General features: G+C 39.4%; 1 protein-coding gene across 1 annotated transcript; it reads left to right on the forward strand.

The window, feature by feature from the left end:
* Nucleotides 1–2,134: 2,134 nt before the first annotated feature.
* Nucleotides 2,135–13,656, forward strand: pcolceb (procollagen C-endopeptidase enhancer b). The gene is made up of 9 exons (XM_044020823.1): nucleotides 2,135–2,229; nucleotides 3,869–3,977; nucleotides 5,081–5,339; nucleotides 6,613–6,737; nucleotides 8,166–8,302; nucleotides 8,566–9,158; nucleotides 10,219–10,299; nucleotides 11,729–11,899; nucleotides 13,289–13,656. Exons 1-9 carry the CDS (start codon nucleotides 2,144–2,146, stop codon nucleotides 13,417–13,419), a joined length of 1,692 nt encoding a protein of 563 aa, XP_043876758.1. The 5' UTR covers nucleotides 2,135–2,143; the 3' UTR covers nucleotides 13,420–13,656.
* Nucleotides 13,657–16,662: the final 3,006 nt, after the last annotated feature.

Raw genomic sequence — 16,662 nt, forward strand, 5'->3', positions numbered from 1 at the left:
CTGTGGTTTTTACTCCCGAGTGGTCACCGCAGCCTAAAAAAGACAAAGGCATGCCCTCGTTTATGGAAACATAAAGCATCAAAGTTGACTTCACTGCTCGTTAGAACAATGTTGACAGCGATTGTCAAGTGTTTTGAGTCACATTATGTGAATTAAAAACCTCTTCTCGACAACAGCAAGCAGTGGGTAAGATATGTGCAACTATATTTTCTTGTATCGGTGCGTCTATGTTTACTTTTAACAGGCCCGCAACATTTCTATTTTTGGTCACTGCATTTTTCATTCTTTCCTCACATCCCAAACAAAACACTTATAGTTCCCACTGCCACGGATTCTGGGGAAAGGAAATGAATTTAATCTACATGATTATCCTTCACTTTCTCTCCAGCAGACTAAATTGTGCATGTGAGCCCAGGTAGATTTTAAAAACTGGCGTCGTCACTTATTTAGTCTTTAACCAAACCAGCGTTTCTTTTCTAAATGAAAACTGCTTCATATATATGAATATGTATATGCTCGACATGAAGATATATACGTCCACTATCATATAAGTGAGAGGAGGTGAATTATGAAAGTGTAATTTAACAAACTGATCAGAAATAACTGTTCGTAAATTAACAATCTTAATCATTTATGTAATCTTAAAATGAAGATTTTCTTTGTCATTCATTATCTACCACCATTAATCTTTTCTGCTTTCACAAAAAAAAAAGACACAAGAGGAAAGGTCAAAAGGTCAAGAGAGTGGTGAAATCATGTCACAACTCAGTCAGTGACCAAAGCTGATGGAGCTGCGTTGGAAGACTCTGTAAGTGAGTTGTTGTCATGCTGAGAAGTTTTCCTCTTTGCTCTCCACTGACTTAAAATAACACTCCATTGCTTAAAACTTTAGTTGTTTTTATCCTTTTGGAACCTTGAACGTCTCATAAACTGCTATGAGTAATGAGTACTATGAGTATTAGCGCCAAACTGAAGAGAAAATGTGTTTATCATTGGAGAATAAAGTAATATTATGAGAAATATAATATATGTTTCTCTTTTATCATTATCTAATGTATTATCAATAAATAGCAGCAGCACACAGATGTATTACATTATGACTTTATTCAAACATTTTAAATAAGTTTGGTCCTAATACTCCGTGGTAGAGTAAAAGAATATTCGCTAAAAAAAAAAACATTTGTCTTTGTTGCCTTAGAATAAGTCTTTTACATGTTCTTTTAGCAAGGGTCTTGCTTTACAGACGCCGCCATGTTTCTACAGCAGCCTGCAGGGACAAACTAGTGTGTGCATTTGAAAGAATCCTAAAAAAAAGTTTGACACACTTGGGAAACAGAAGGATTGAGCAGGATTTATCCTTAGGATTTATCATCTGGGAACCTTGCATGCATTTAGAAATGGTCAAGTGTTATATTATTTAATATTGGGACTATTTTGACCAGCTGGTGGCAGTAGAGACAAAAAATTTATTCATCCTCTGGGTACCGTGAATAACTACAGCATTTACATATATATATATATATATGTATATATATGTATATATATATATATAATATATATATATATATATATACATATACATATACATATATATATATATATATACATACATATATATATATATACATATATATATATACATATATATATATATATACATATATATATACATATACATATATATATACATATATATATATATGTGTGTGTATTTTCTCTGTCAGGACCAAACATGTAGCATCATTTTACACACACACATACACACACCTGCAGAAACACATTTTCCATACGTCCCATTTCTCAACAACAACAACAACAATCACCGCAGTGAGCCGACACATAAGCAGCTCTCTGTGCTCTGAGCTGCACATACGTTCATGTACAGTCAATTTCACGTTTTCCCTCTGCTTGCTCCCGTGTCAAACGCCTCTCTGTCCTCTCAGCATCACATTCATCCACCTCATTCCCTTTCTTCTCCTCCCTCCCTCCCTCCCTCTCACAAACACACCACCTTCTCACCCATCGCCGTCCACTTCCCTCCCCTTGCAAACCTTACGTTTCTCCACGCCTCTAACTTTGCATGCACCCCTCCCTTCCTCCTCTTCTCCTCTCCCTTCTTTCTTAATCTGGGGTGGACAGCAGGATGGAGGACAGGGTGTGGACTGTGTGCCTTCTTGTCATTTTGACTCTGGGATGGACGGAGGCTCAGAGTCAGAGCAACTCCACCAGGTAAGCTGTGTGTGTGTGTGTGTGTGTCACATATCTGTGCCGCTCTTGTGTATCTCCTCTATTTCTCTTTTTTTTCCTTCCCTACATCACACGTTGCACATGTGGCACAGTGTGGCAGTTTACGTGCCACATCTGTCTGGATCAACTTTTCTTTTCTTTTTTTTCTACTTGTGGCGTTATGGTTACGTAAAGTGCAGTAGAAATAGCCGGTCGCAGTGGTTGGCATCCCATAAACACACAGTCACAAAATGACAGCACACTGTAACTGACGTAGTGATTTCACTGGGCGATTGTACAGGAGCTCCCTTTAGATTTTCAAGCTCAGGTTCAAAATTTCAAGAGTTGTTTTGTTTTTGTTTTTTTTTAAAGATTATGAAACCTGGACAGCTCTCACACACACACACACACACACACACACACAGGGTGTCAATTGAAAGTCAAGGCTCCACCAGTGGGATGTTTCTGTTCCAACTGTGGCCTTACAGTGCGACAACCACAGCAGACACGATGCATGCCTGAGGGACTATACTGGTCGATGATCACATGCGGGAACGGCCCTCCAAAGTATGCACTGAGGCTTTTCCTACGCAGACGCCGCACATGCAAAACACAAAAATGAGAAAATACAGAGACTTAAAAAGGGCGGGAGGAAGGAAGTGAGCAGATAACAGGGCAAACGACGTCTAAATGAATGAGTGTGGGGCTCCTGAAGCTGCTTTGATGTGCGTTTATGTATATATATAGTGTGAAAGAGCATACTGTTTGAAAGTCAAGTAAACGATGCATCTACAACTTTCTTGTGGTTGATTTGAACTCTCACACACTCACTCACACACATCCACACGTTCCTTTTAATGACTCTGCATTGACTTCCATTCATTTGGGCAGCCGTAAAGCCTCACCCCTGACCCTAACCCTAACCAGAATTCAAATCTTAGCCCCAAACTTAACCACTTCCTTAGAAATGAGGTTCTGCCTTCTTAGGACCAGGTTGTTGGTCTCTACTGGTCCTGACAAGGTCAGTGTTAATGCCAGAAAAGGTCCAAGGTACGATGGTAAGTACACACACACACACACACACACCTCCCCAAACCCGGGGAACAGAGACAGACTGTGCTGCTGTGGTTTTTCAGCATGTATGTAAAAACCTGAGCGTGTGTGTGTGTGTGTGTGTCCGTGCACGTCCCTGCGTACACGACAATTATGACATTTTCTCTTAGTGCAGCTTTTCAAGTTCAAAAGGTCCAGTATGTAAGAATTAGTGATATCTACTGGCAAGATGGGGGCTATGGGGGGGCTTATAGCATGGTTTAGGTGCTGCCCTGCGCCAACACACCTGATTCAAATCATCAAGCTCTGCAAAGTCCTGATAACGACCCACTCATACATATGAATCAGGTGTGTGGGAGCAGGGCAGCATCTAAAACATGCAGGGCAGTGGGTCCCCCTGAAAATGTTTGGCCCATTCTAAATGGCAGCCTCTGTAAAACTAGGCCCAAAGGTACATTATTCTAAGGCTATTAAAACCAAGCCATTTTTTATTTTTATGCGATTCCACACGCAGACTAACGTTCTTATTCAGTTACAGCCATTAAATATTCCTGGACCTTTAAGACTTGACATACAGTTTCTCTTTCAGGCCGACCTTCCTCTGTGGAGGTCACCTGGTCATAGACTCGGGCATCGTGGCCAGCGAAGGTTTCCCCAGTCACTACAAACCCAACAGTAAATGCACCTGGTACATCACTGTAAGTCCACCCGCAAACACACAAACTCCCTTTACATGTTATTGACAACAGGAATCTGTATTACCTTGATGATAACTTTGCTTCTATTCCTGTTTGTAAAACGAGAAAAAAAAATTGCATAACTGAAAAGAAAGTTTAAGAACTGTACGAGACCGATGTATATGCTGAGAATGTGCTGTTCTCTTAGAAAGAAAACATCACATCACAGATGAAACAACATTCATCGCTTGCCTCTAAATTGTAACTGGAATATACCATCTATGAAGTAACCACAGGGTGAATTATACCAATACAAATCATTAACATGCACAATATACAAAATAATTAATGACAGATATTTTATAGTTTATACTGTACTGTATAATGTATACTGTACATGCCAACAAATTATTTATTGAACTGAAGGTGATTCACTACAGCACAGTTTCAACTCGACAGACTAAATCACCTTCTACTTTTAAATCATGACACAGTAGGCTTCGGATTGTATTATATTCACCTGATTTCACTTTAGATGATGTGCAATTAAATCACAAGTGGATTATTATTGGTTATTACGTAGATAAATTATGTAATTAACTCATTTTATCAATTGTTATTGCGTTTTCTAATTCTTTCTATTTCTCTTTTGCTGCTGTAACAGTTTAGGATCAATAAAGTCTAGGTCTAATTTAGCAGTCAAGGTATATAAAATGTTTAAATAAATTAATTTAAACAATGGACATTGGGGGAAAAATTGGGGAAAGAGGCTAGTAATCTTAAAGTAATTTTAAAGGAATGATGACGTTCTCAAATGTTTTTTTTTGTGCACAAACAAAAAGCTTTCACTTTGAATGATTTCTTTGTTATACGGAGTAAAGAAACCACAAGATATTAACATTTAAGAAACAGAAAAATGTATTCTTTAAAAGTTAGTTCACTATTAAGTTAGTAATGGATTAATAATCGAGTAATTCTTTCAGCTAATAAAAAACAGAAACAGAAAAATTAAAATGTTGCTAATTTTCTTTCAAATAAATACATGTGAAACATCACATTTACTCCTACACCTTCTCTTGGTTCTGGTCCTTTTCACTAAAATCAGCGCCTGTCGCCTCCTTCAGGTCCCTGAGGGTCATGTGGTCATGCTGTCTTTCCGCCTCTTCGACTTGGAGGCCGACCCCACCTGTCGCTACGACTACCTGGACGTCTACAATGGTCACAACCGCTTGGTGCAGAAGCTGGGGCGCTTCTGTGGGACGTTCAGGCCTGGTGCCCTCATCTCCACCTCCAACACCATGATGATAGACATGGTGTCGGACGAGGCCACCGGAGGAAGAGGCTTTCTGGCTTTCTTCACCGCGGGGAAGCCTCATGTGGAAGGTGAGGACGTCACACGTTCAGTAAAGATCTGGTATCAGTGATCCCATCACATGCGGACACTGCTGAGGACGACTGTTCACACCCGGCATTAAAATGGAAGCGTCTCCAGTGACCATATACGAGTGGATGATACAGACAGGGTTCCCACACTTGGGTTGACATCAAATTCAAGGACCTTTCAAGGACCAATTCCCTCAAATTCAAGGAGCAAATATGCAGAGGTGGAAAGTAATGAATCACATTTACTGTAATTGAATAGGTTTTTTGTGTACTTGTATTTTTTAAAGTCATTTTAACTCGGAATGTGAATTGGTCGCTAATTAAGGTCCCTGAGTGTGAGAGAAAGTTAAAGCATTTGTGACCTTTGACCCATTTTAACTGCTACATTGTGTGTATACATATTGGCAGCACTTTAATTTGTAAAGGTTTGCCTTTCATTTTAAACAGTTAATGTGAGATTTGCTTTGAACTTTAACTTGATTTTTAGACCAGTACTTTTACTTGCTATCAAAATAGTGGTACTTTTACATGAGTAGAATATTTCAGTACTCTTTCCACATCTGCAAATATGCTAACACAGCTTAAATGGGAGGGCAACCTGTAAGAGCTGCTTCACCCCTGGCATAGAGCCTTGCTTAATGTGCCTCGCTCGTTGTTCCGCACGGAGATCTCACAGATAGTGTACAGTGACCACAACACTGCTAGTACTTGCAACTCAACGCTTGTCCTGCGTAGGCCTAGTCTACGTACACAGGTGATTTACAAGCCATGAACTCTCCTAAAATGTTAATTGTTATGCAACTATTTTGTTTAAAAAAATGTTTTATTCTTTTAAATGTATGGTTATGTATGCATTGACATACACTGTCTATGTTTATCCTTTTGGTACGTTACAGCTTTGTTAAACAAGTCATGTGACAATAATTGTTTAAATAATGTACAAACGTGGTGGTCTCTAATTTGTCCTGCACACTCAAACCACTTGATTGGATATAAGGACACATTCAGGACATGTTCTGACCTGTACTTAACGACATCTGGGTTCTAAAATGGGGTCCAACTGTCACACTGCAGCTACTTTTGTTTTCTTCTAGTAGGACGTCTGAGCCAATGCTCTTGCATTATTGTACATTCATCCCCAGAGAATCACACAATCCTCTCTGGGATGAACAAAACCAAAATGTCATGTTTTCAAAAGCGATTCATGAGATTCAGTATCACAGGACACAATGGCTCATTCTCTGATGTTTTCTTTTTCTTTTTGTCTCCACAGAGAATCAGTTCTGCGGAGGACGACTGACTAAAGAGCAGGGTTCTGTTAAGACGCCCAACTGGCCCAACTCTGATTACCCAGCAGGCATCAGCTGCTCCTGGCATATCACTGTCGAGCCAAGTAATGTAAGCCCAACAAAATACTGTCTGATGAAAAACACTGAAGTATGAAGCATTAAAATATCTTTAGACCTTAAACTAAACGTAACTGTGATGTGGCGTGATCAGTCCAATGTCATATTGTTTGTAAAATCTCTCATTTCCATGGTTACATGGCCACAAAAAACCTACTAGACTCCATTATGTTACATTCAGGCTCTCTTTAGATTTCAAATAAATTGATTCATATGTAAATTATTTTCTTGATTCTTTGATTCGTTGTTTGGACCATAAAATTACAGAAAACTATGTTGATCTGCGATTCCAAACCTCAAAGTGTAAAAGGAGGAAAGGGAAGAAGGCGAAAAGAAATGATAACCAGGACAAATGAGGACTGAATCCGGACGAAAGCACTCGTGCAACATTACAGATGTCAAGTGCTGACTGACATTGTCAAAAAAAATGTCATTTACTGCCGAAAAGGGAGGACGGAAACCAGAAGATATTCATACTGAAGAGGTTGCAGTCTGTTTTCCTTCAAAAAGAAAAAAACCCTCAAGCCTTTCATTCCCATGCCAGCTGGGATTGGCACCAGCAGCCCTGCAACCCTCATGTAGAGGATGATGGATGAATGAATGAATGAATGAATGAATGAATGAATGAATGAATGAATGAATGAATGAATGAATATGGATCTGCGCCGCAGGTGCACCCATTGTAAATTGCCGAGGGCATAATACACATCTCCTTACATGGACATCCTGGGGTGTGTGTTTATAGGTCACATATTCAGGGTCAAAACTATGATTCCTTTTATATCGCAGTTTTAATAGTGACATAAAGTAGCAATACGTTTCTTTTCAGCCAAGTGAACTTTGAACTGTGACGCTATAGTTGGTGCTGAAGACACACACAGTCTGCTGTTTTCAGTTTGCCGTCACCTCAACTGTGTCCGCCAATCAGACGATGAACCTCTTCACACCTCAAGCTCATCAAGAGCGGCACTGCAGTTTTCAATTCTCTGCATGAAAGAGTTAATTTAAGTCAAACTTAAGTTACATAAGACCTGCTGGTGGAGGAAGAGGAAGAGGAATCAAAATGGTAGTGAAGGGGCCCATCACAGGGACACGTTCAGGTCGCTCTGTGTGTGTGTGTGTGTGTGTGTGTGCGAGAGACGGTGTACTAATGGCAAGGTTCAAAATGAAAGACTTCATTGAAAACCTGCAGGCGCGCTCATGCGTGCCAAGAGATTGAACATAGAGAGCCAAAAGCAAGGTCAAAAGAGAGGGACTAAATGCCCTTCTGTGTTTCTGAAGCTGGGCCCTTTTCCTTCTCCTCCTCCTTCTCGTCCTCTGAATCCTCCTCTTCCTACATCTGCTCTGGCCTCATGACACAGCTCACATGTTTTAATTCCTCGTCAGGATTTAACGTTTTGTTTCCACCTCTTCTCTATAGGTGATCGAGGTGAAGTTTGAGAAGCTGGACTTGGAGCCGGACACGTACTGCCGCTACGACTACGTGGCGTTGTTTAACGGAGGAGAGAAGGACAACTCCAGAAGAATTGGGAAATTCTGTGGAGACAGGGCTCCAAGGTGTGACAGTGTTAAAAAAAAACAACCCAAAAGAATCGGAATAAACAAGGGCATATGAAAACATAGGTGCCGAAAATAGTTTATTCTGTAGAGTCACGAGTCCAGGGCTCAAGTCGAATTCGAGTCAGAATCTTAGATGTTCACTGGGGTGAGAGTACTGATCAGAAATTAGTGTAAAGTGTAAAAAATGACTAAGTTCTGCCAAATTTTGATTTGATTTCTCATGTTCCCCCTTTCATCCATGTCTCCTCTCATTTCCGTAGCACTATCGTGACCAATGGGAACGAGCTACTTGTCCAGTTTGTCTCTGACCTCAGCGTGACCTCCGATGGCTTCATGGCCCACTACTCCAGTGTGCCCCGCGGTTCCCGAAGACCCACCGCCGGGGGAGACTTCATCTACAGGCCTCAGACAACGGTCATGCCACAAAAAAAAGCTGTGAGGCCGAGTAAACCCACCAAACCGACCCCCAAACCAAAACCTGCCGTCCAGCCAAAGCCCACCAAAAAAGCACTGGTGAAGAAACCTCCTCTGCGCAAACCTACCAAGAAGCCGGCAGTCAAGCCCTGGGCTAAACCCAAACCAACACCTAAGGTACCTGTGAAGAAGCCCGCACCTAAACCTGGATCTAAACCTACACCCAAACCCAAGTTTGTCAAACCGACTCTCAAACCCAGCATCAAGGCGAAACCCACGCGCAAACCTGCAGTGAAGGTCAAACCCACCTTAAAACCTGCAGTCAAACCAGTAAAGCCGACAGTCAGGAGTGGAGTTAAACCGCCCGCTAAACCTAAAGTGACAGCAAAACCAGGAACAAGCAAAACGGTGACCAAGAAGCCTGCTGTGAGCAAGAAACGTGAGTTATTAAAAGTAAACTTGAAGTTCACAGATGGTGGAAAGACTGACTGGTCCTTGGTATGCTAACAACTAGCCCATCTTCGTCCCAAACGTTATCTCCGTCACTACCGTACATATCTCTGTGCATTGCGTTGGTATAGACATTTACACAATACTTCCTCTAGAGGGGAGTGCCAGAGTTGCAGGCATCGACATGGCAACAATTAAAATGAGTCATTTTTATTACGCTGGATCTGAAATTGACTGAAAAGCAAACAGATTTTGTGGCCGTGGGGTGTAAGACCACTAAATCTAAGGCATCCCAATTATGGGGAATATTACTTGTTAGTGTTGATGTTGAAAGAGATTGATGACATGGGATAGCCCCTTGAATAAAACCCCAGTGCCCCAGTGAGTGAAGCCGAGTCCCTGGCCGTCACCCTTTGTTTTCTGGCTGCAGGGATAAACCAGTGAGTTCTGGCTGCATGTTTTTACAGTGGTTTCATTACAACTGTAGGTTGTTTCCTCGTGGTTTTCCTGACTGATTGTACTATTAACTCTATACTGCCCCCATAGTTTCCAGTGGTATTGCTCGTCCATCATCAAGTTCCCCTGCTCGGCGTACAGTGATGGACAAAATGAACGTAGTGCCAAATACAGACAAAAAAGGCTTCGTCTGTCTCTGTCTTTTGCGTAGAATAAATAGGGGGCACAGGATTTTTATGGGCGGGTTCCTCTGATTAGACCAGAGGGATTTTCCACAGGGATAAAAGAAGCCAACGAAGGGCCACAAATAAAAGGTTTGTAATCATTAAACCACTCCTTATATGCAGCCTTCTGTGAGCCGGAGACACTTCATCCAATAAATGAATATCTCATTCGTGCTTATTTACTGGGACAAGGACAGTCTTCTAACGATATGGAATAGCTGAGCTAACGTGCTGACGAAAATGAAACCATTGTTTCTCTTGATGGAACACGTCAAAATGGCCGGCGATGAATCGACTATTTGTTACACACCTGCGTGTCGGATGCTAATGTAAGTGTTTGATTACCTGCTTTGTGTGTGTTTTCTGCAGCGTTACCACTGAACCCACTGTGTACACAGGCGTGTAAGCGGACAGGGACTCTGCAGACCAGCTACTGCACCCATGACTTTGGTGAGCCACAATCAGCTTTTCTCTCGTCCCTACAAAAACCTCTATGTCCTCACAGCTGGACCTCGACACTCATTTCAGCTCGTTGTTCTTTTGCTCTGTGGACCCCACCTCACACAGCCATGGACAATGTGTTCTTGTTGCAAGACAAACATGTGGACAGTCACTGGATCATACCAGCTGTCAGTTACACTGGTGTCCACTCACATGTGCTGTCCTTTTTTGTCCGTTTTCCTCTAAATGGGAACATAATTTACAAAATTGGCATCATGTTCTATTGAAGAAGAGCTGAAAATGGCAACTGAAACCATTAACTCCTCAAGGAAAATGAGTGACATTACAAATCAAGTGAAATAGGCTAATTTTCCCATAAACTCCCATTCAGCGTTCCTTTTTTGCAACCAGCACAGTCGCCCCCCCGGTGGCTAACTGTTACTTTAGCCGTACTTCCTTGGCTTCACTTTTCACTCCTCAAGAACGCGTCTATATTTATGTATAGTCTGCGCTTACGCCCAACAAAGTGTCTTCACAAGGTCTAGTTGTCATTTAACAGTCTAGCATTGGTCTCACAATGACATACTTTATCCTTATTCAAAGGAAACTGATGATAATCATCTATTTTCTTTTTTTTAAGCAAAGATATTCCACTTGTGTGCTTTCACTTCACACATGCCCTTTTATTAATGATAATAATATATAACAATAATAGTAATAATAGGCTATGGTGCAAGAACAAAAGGCAAACGACCTAATTTGCATGCATCAATCAAAACACGCCCATGAGAAACATGATAAATACAACCACTCGGAAGCATGCGACTTGTGCAGTGACCTCATCTCCATAAATAAACCTGTGCAGGTGGATTTGGACACATCCTAAAATGTACCACTGCCATTTGCATCAATGTCCAATGAACGCTTATGAGAATTAGAGGAAACAGTGGAGGAAATTAAGGACATTAAGAGGAAACAGAGTCCCTAATATTAAGAATGATACCGAAAAAAGTTCCAAAACAAGTCAGTAACATTACAAAAATGAGTTACAAAAAAAGTTACAAAATGATGTCATTAAAAAAAAAATTATAATAATGTTTAGTGATCATTCTGAAGTGAAAAACCAAGATCATAAATCACATGGTCCTATGATGACTGAAATGATGCAGGCTCCACCTTGTGGCACTTCAAAATAAGTCACCAGGGTTGAATGAGAGTGAACAAGACAGTATTTTAAATATGTTCTCATTCACAATTATCCTGGTAATGGGCATTCGCGATGATCATCGCCAATATTGTTAATATCTTACATTATTGCATCCCTATATGTTTGGTAAGTTAATCACAACTTCATTTTATGCATGTCATACTTAATAATTCTTAAGTGAAAGGTTTTTTTTCTGTGAAATTTCAATATTCTTCATTTTTGACCTTTCAGTTATTACGGGTAAGATCACGTCTGTGACTGCTGGTCAAAGAGGCTCCGCAAAAGTGGAGGTGGCCCTGATCAAGGCCTACAAGGCAGGACGCCTCAACGTCGCCAAATCAGGCCCGACCACGTCAGTCACTCTGACCTCCACCTGCAAGAGATGCCCCGGCCTAAGCAAAGGTACAACACTCGCAAAAAGGGGACGTCGGGGTTAAAGCCGCTATCAGTGATATCCAAATATAGTATTCTGACAAGATATAACTGATGTGAAGTGGTCGTAGCGGCCGCTCCGCAACTGATCTCTTATCCCGTGCAAATTATCCATTAACATCACAGATGTCCTGTATGGATTATGGAAAAAAGGTTATCAATTATTAGTACTAGGAATAGGTAAAGGAATCGAACAGATTCTCTTTCTCCCATTAACTAAACGTGCATTTTATTAGGCAACGACTGTCTAACAATAATCATATGATTAAAGGGCCCTATTAGACATACACATAACCTAACCTTCATTATTTGATTGAGGGCCCGATCAAGACATCAGTTGTGAATAACGTAACACGTGGTATATGATTGAGGGGCCCGATCAAGATATATCACATGAGTGACTTATCTTAAGTTAAAATATTGGAATGACTAACATCGGGGCAAAGATATCAGACAATAGTGCAGAGGCTTGAGGCTCAGGGCCCCTCCAAGGCCCTGGGCCCGGTAGGCCCGTTCAGTAATCCATCCTTGCACCTCCCCATGTAAAACTAACCCCATCTAAATAGTATATATATTTATATTTATAGCAACTTTTACTACCAAATAAAATCAGAAGAAGAAGAAGAGTTGGAATTGGTCTGAATTTATATAGAGCTTTTCTAGTCTTGATGCTGCTTTACACTACAATTTTCACCCATTCACACATCTTTCATACCCATTCACACGCTTCACTATGGGGTTAAGGGTCTTGCTCAAGGACACATATAGGCTAGCAGATCCAGGAATTGAACCCACACCCTTCCAGTTGAAAGACAACTCGCTCTACCACTGAGCCAGGGTTCAATCCTTACACCTCACTTTTTTGTACTTTTAAAACTTAAAAGTAAATTTTATATCAGAAAATGACTTTTGATTCTTCAGTACAGTAAATAAAGACTTACTGTAAATTAAAGACTTTCACTGAAGTAATATTATAATAAATGACTTTTTCTGTTAAGATAATTTTTTACTTTGACTCAAGTATCCCTTTAAGGTATTTTATACAAGACTGCCTGTAACTGACCCAAAGTCTTTCCAGTTTGCTTTAATGAATGAATTAAAATGAATAAATTGCAGTTTATATTAACTAATTCAAATTAATTAGACAAAGAGTTATTTAGTTTTTCTCCCAAATGTAATTCACAATACATTAAGTATACAGTCGATGTACTGTCTTTAACTATTTTAACTGCAACTTTGGTTCATTTTGAAAGTAGTTATTGTTATTGTATAAACCACTGTGTTCCTCCTGGTTTGGTCAAACGTGACATATTTGCTATTTGTTGACATCTCTCTTCCTGTTGTGTCTCTGCGATACAGGCTTGAACTACGTGTTGATGGGGAAAGTGGACGCTCAGGGCAACGGCCAGCTGAGCCCCTCCAGCTTTACTCTCCTCTATAAGCCCATCCACGCCAAAGCACTCGCCCTCCTTTCTCGCAAATCATGCTGACCTCACGGCCCCATCCACCAATCACAGCACACACCTGCAGAGCCCTGACTCTCTAAAAAAAAAAAAACAGCTACACAAAAACATGTAACTTAACATAAAGACTGAAAATATTATGACTTATATCCAAAAACATTTCTTATACGATGTAAAACAGTTGATTATTTACATTTTTTTGAAAGAGTAAACACACCGTTGACTGTTATGTATTTTATATGTAAATTATATTGTTTGTGTTAAAAGATGCACATTAATAAACAATAAATAAAAAACTAAATTAATGTGATGCTGGTGCTGGGGGTGATTTTATGTCGACCACTTTATTGGGTACAACTTTTCAACTCACCGTTATTTAATGTTCATTAGAGCCATTTAAAAAACATTTACACTCAACTATTATATTTATTACAGTAACCTAAAAGTTATGCCACACATTACTGTGATTTAGCAGTGTGTGTTTTCTGTATAAATACTGTATTCACCATGACGTCACACTAATAATTGCCGTACAATACATAACATATGATTTAGCAGTATTTCTTTTCTGAGTAGATACTGCTGTATGGAGTAAAACTAACACTTTAGAGGAGTTTCATGTGCAATGACCACAATTGAACACAATAGTACACAATTATATTGTGAATTATTATAATTAAAGAGTGTGAAGTCAAAGAAAAAAAAATGCATAAGATCCTCCACCAGTGATGCGTCTCTTACCACAAAACTTCTTTTAGTTCCGACAGCAGCAGGAAATCACCGCCCAGGCTATTCTGGTAAAACTGCACCTGTTTGACAATAATGGAGACCAAGAGGGAAGTGACTTCATAATAATAATAATAATAATAATAATAATAATAATAATAACAACAATAATAATACACTTTATTTGTATAGCACCTTTCGTACAATGATTGCAGCTCAAAGTGCTTCACAGTGTAAAGGAGAATAAAATTTAAAAAGCAAATACAACAATAAAACACAACACAGGGTGGAATGAAAAGGAAAAAGGAAATAAACAAAAGATGCAAAGGGCCCACGGGCCACCACTGCTGTATAACAACTGTAAATGACGTCTCACACTCGAAGGAAACAGGAACATTGACTCTTAAGTTTAAGTGATAGCACACAAATTAAAATATAACATTTCAACCAACAGAGCCCATTAAACTCTTGCATGAAACCATTATCCACCACATTATCCAAAATTCACCATATCATCCTGACATCAACGTGCACAATGCATTGCAAAACTCCAAAAATAGTGCAGGCCTACAGGACAAAGACTACAAACATCACTACATTTTACCTCACTGAATTCATGTGACCTCAAGGTTTAGTGAACCCAAAAATTATCAATTATCAAATTTAGCTTACAGTTTCTGGTTGCTCAGCGGGCGCGTCGACAGGAAAGTCCAAAAAACTAGGAACTAAGTTTGGATGTAAATCAGACAGATGAGAAAGACGGCACTTGGACATAGGAAGTGACACTGAGAGACAGCCAATTCCATGAGGAGGCGGGGCTAACTGAACACAGGTGAGACTAATTAGAGCGAGGCATACAATCAAAGAAGCAGGAAACAGGACACAGACAGGAAGTAACACGCAAGTTAAGCAACTTCAAAATAAAACAGAAAATAACACATTTTAAAGGCTCAGTTTACATAGGTGAGGAACAGTTAAATAAAATGACATTGATACTTGTTATTTTGTGTTTATTTAGTGATTCTATCATGTAGTTTTCACCTTTCAACCTTTGTTGTCGTCTCAAGTTTTCTTCAGAAAATGAATGAAGTTGAAAACAGAAAGAGCAGCAAGAGTATGAGGAGGATATAAAAGTGCGGGGAAAATGAGTCAGTGATTTCAGTGAATGTAAGAAATGTCTCCTCAAACATATTCCCAGTCTGAGACAATAAAAAAAGTGCAACTGAAAGCAATAAACAACCTCAGGAGAGCTTCAAACACCACTGAGGTTCACAAGACAGAAAAGGTGTGAAAACATGTGTGTTATCATTTAAAATTCAAACACTTATTATATCTGTCACAGCATTGGCCTCTAGTGGCTTCTTTATGTAAATGCAGAGTGGGAAATTGCTTAAATAAACTCAAACAATAATACACTAAATGATAAACTGAATTTGTGATTGAATCTAAATTAAATTGATGCATGAGATGTTTAATCCAACCATTGAAGTTACATAAAAGGACGAAATTAGGGGGAAAAATGTAGTTTTCTTGTCGCCTTGAGTCAGGAAATATAAAAAACCCACTGAGTTAATGAAATGTACGTGCACTTAGAGCAGCAGAAGCTGTGACTCACCAGTTATCAGTAACGGGCGTGTAGGAAACGACGTATTTTCATATACACAGTAAATCCATTTACTGTAAATGTTGAGCAAGTTTAACTCGCACGTGACCTTCACCCATCATTAACTCTCGCTGGCATTGTTACCGTGATTTCCACACCTCCAGTCAATGTGACCTAAAAGCTTGAATTTGAGAAGTGACCGCACACTGACGGCTCCTCAACAATGCTCTTTAAGCAAAAGACAGAAGCAAAACATTTAAAAAAAAACAAAAAAAACCAGGACAAAGTCACATTTTGCCTTTCATTTCCTGTTCTTCTTTTTACTTTTGGAAATGAGCATTTAAACAACACTAATCTGAAAGTGAGCAGTGTTAAGTATTATAACTGTAAAGCTGAACCATTAGAGCATTTGTTTTTTCATGACATATATTGCCATTTGATTTTGCGACATGACTTTTTAATTCAATATTTGCTGCCTAATAGATAGAACAAGAAACATTGCCACATAAGATGTCATCAAATATATACTGTACATTAATCCAAAGATGAGAACTAAAGCTATGACTTGTTTCTACCCTGTAAGTATTGCATTTTTAATTGTATTGTTTTCATTTTTTATTGTAATTTGCTTATAACAATTGACCATGGTGTTGTATTTCGGGAGCCAGGTAAGGTTCTTCAGAGAGAGGCTGCCATTTTTGGAAAACCATGTTTTTGCAATAGCCCACAATTGACAAATAAAACAAATTAGTGCCGTCTAGAGAAAATTGATTAATCAATTAATTGATCTAATTAATCTCTTTTTTTAAATCGCACCTAAAAATTACTTAGAAAAGCCTCAACTTGAAATTCATTATTACATTATTGTGGCAGATCAAAAGATTAATATTTATTGCTTTAACAAACTTGAACAGATGCAGCCATTTTATTCCACTGTGTTT

Source organism: Solea senegalensis, linkage group LG3 (assembly GCF_019176455.1).
Source record: "Solea senegalensis isolate Sse05_10M linkage group LG3, IFAPA_SoseM_1, whole genome shotgun sequence".
Taxonomy (NCBI): domain Eukaryota; kingdom Metazoa; phylum Chordata; class Actinopteri; order Pleuronectiformes; family Soleidae; genus Solea; species Solea senegalensis.

Excerpts from the sequence above, each read along its gene's own strand:
- pcolceb (XM_044020823.1), top strand. The coding sequence starts at position 2,144 with ATGGAGGACAGGGTGTGGACTGTGTGCCTTCTTGTCATTTTGACTCTG. Across the intron at positions 6,738-8,165 it reads TCACTGTCGAGCCAAGTAAT|GTGATCGAGGTGAAGTTTGA; the intron begins GTAAGCCCAACA and ends TCTTCTCTATAG. Across the intron at positions 9,159-10,218 it reads GCCTGCTGTGAGCAAGAAAC|CGTTACCACTGAACCCACTG; the intron begins GTGAGTTATTAA and ends TGTTTTCTGCAG.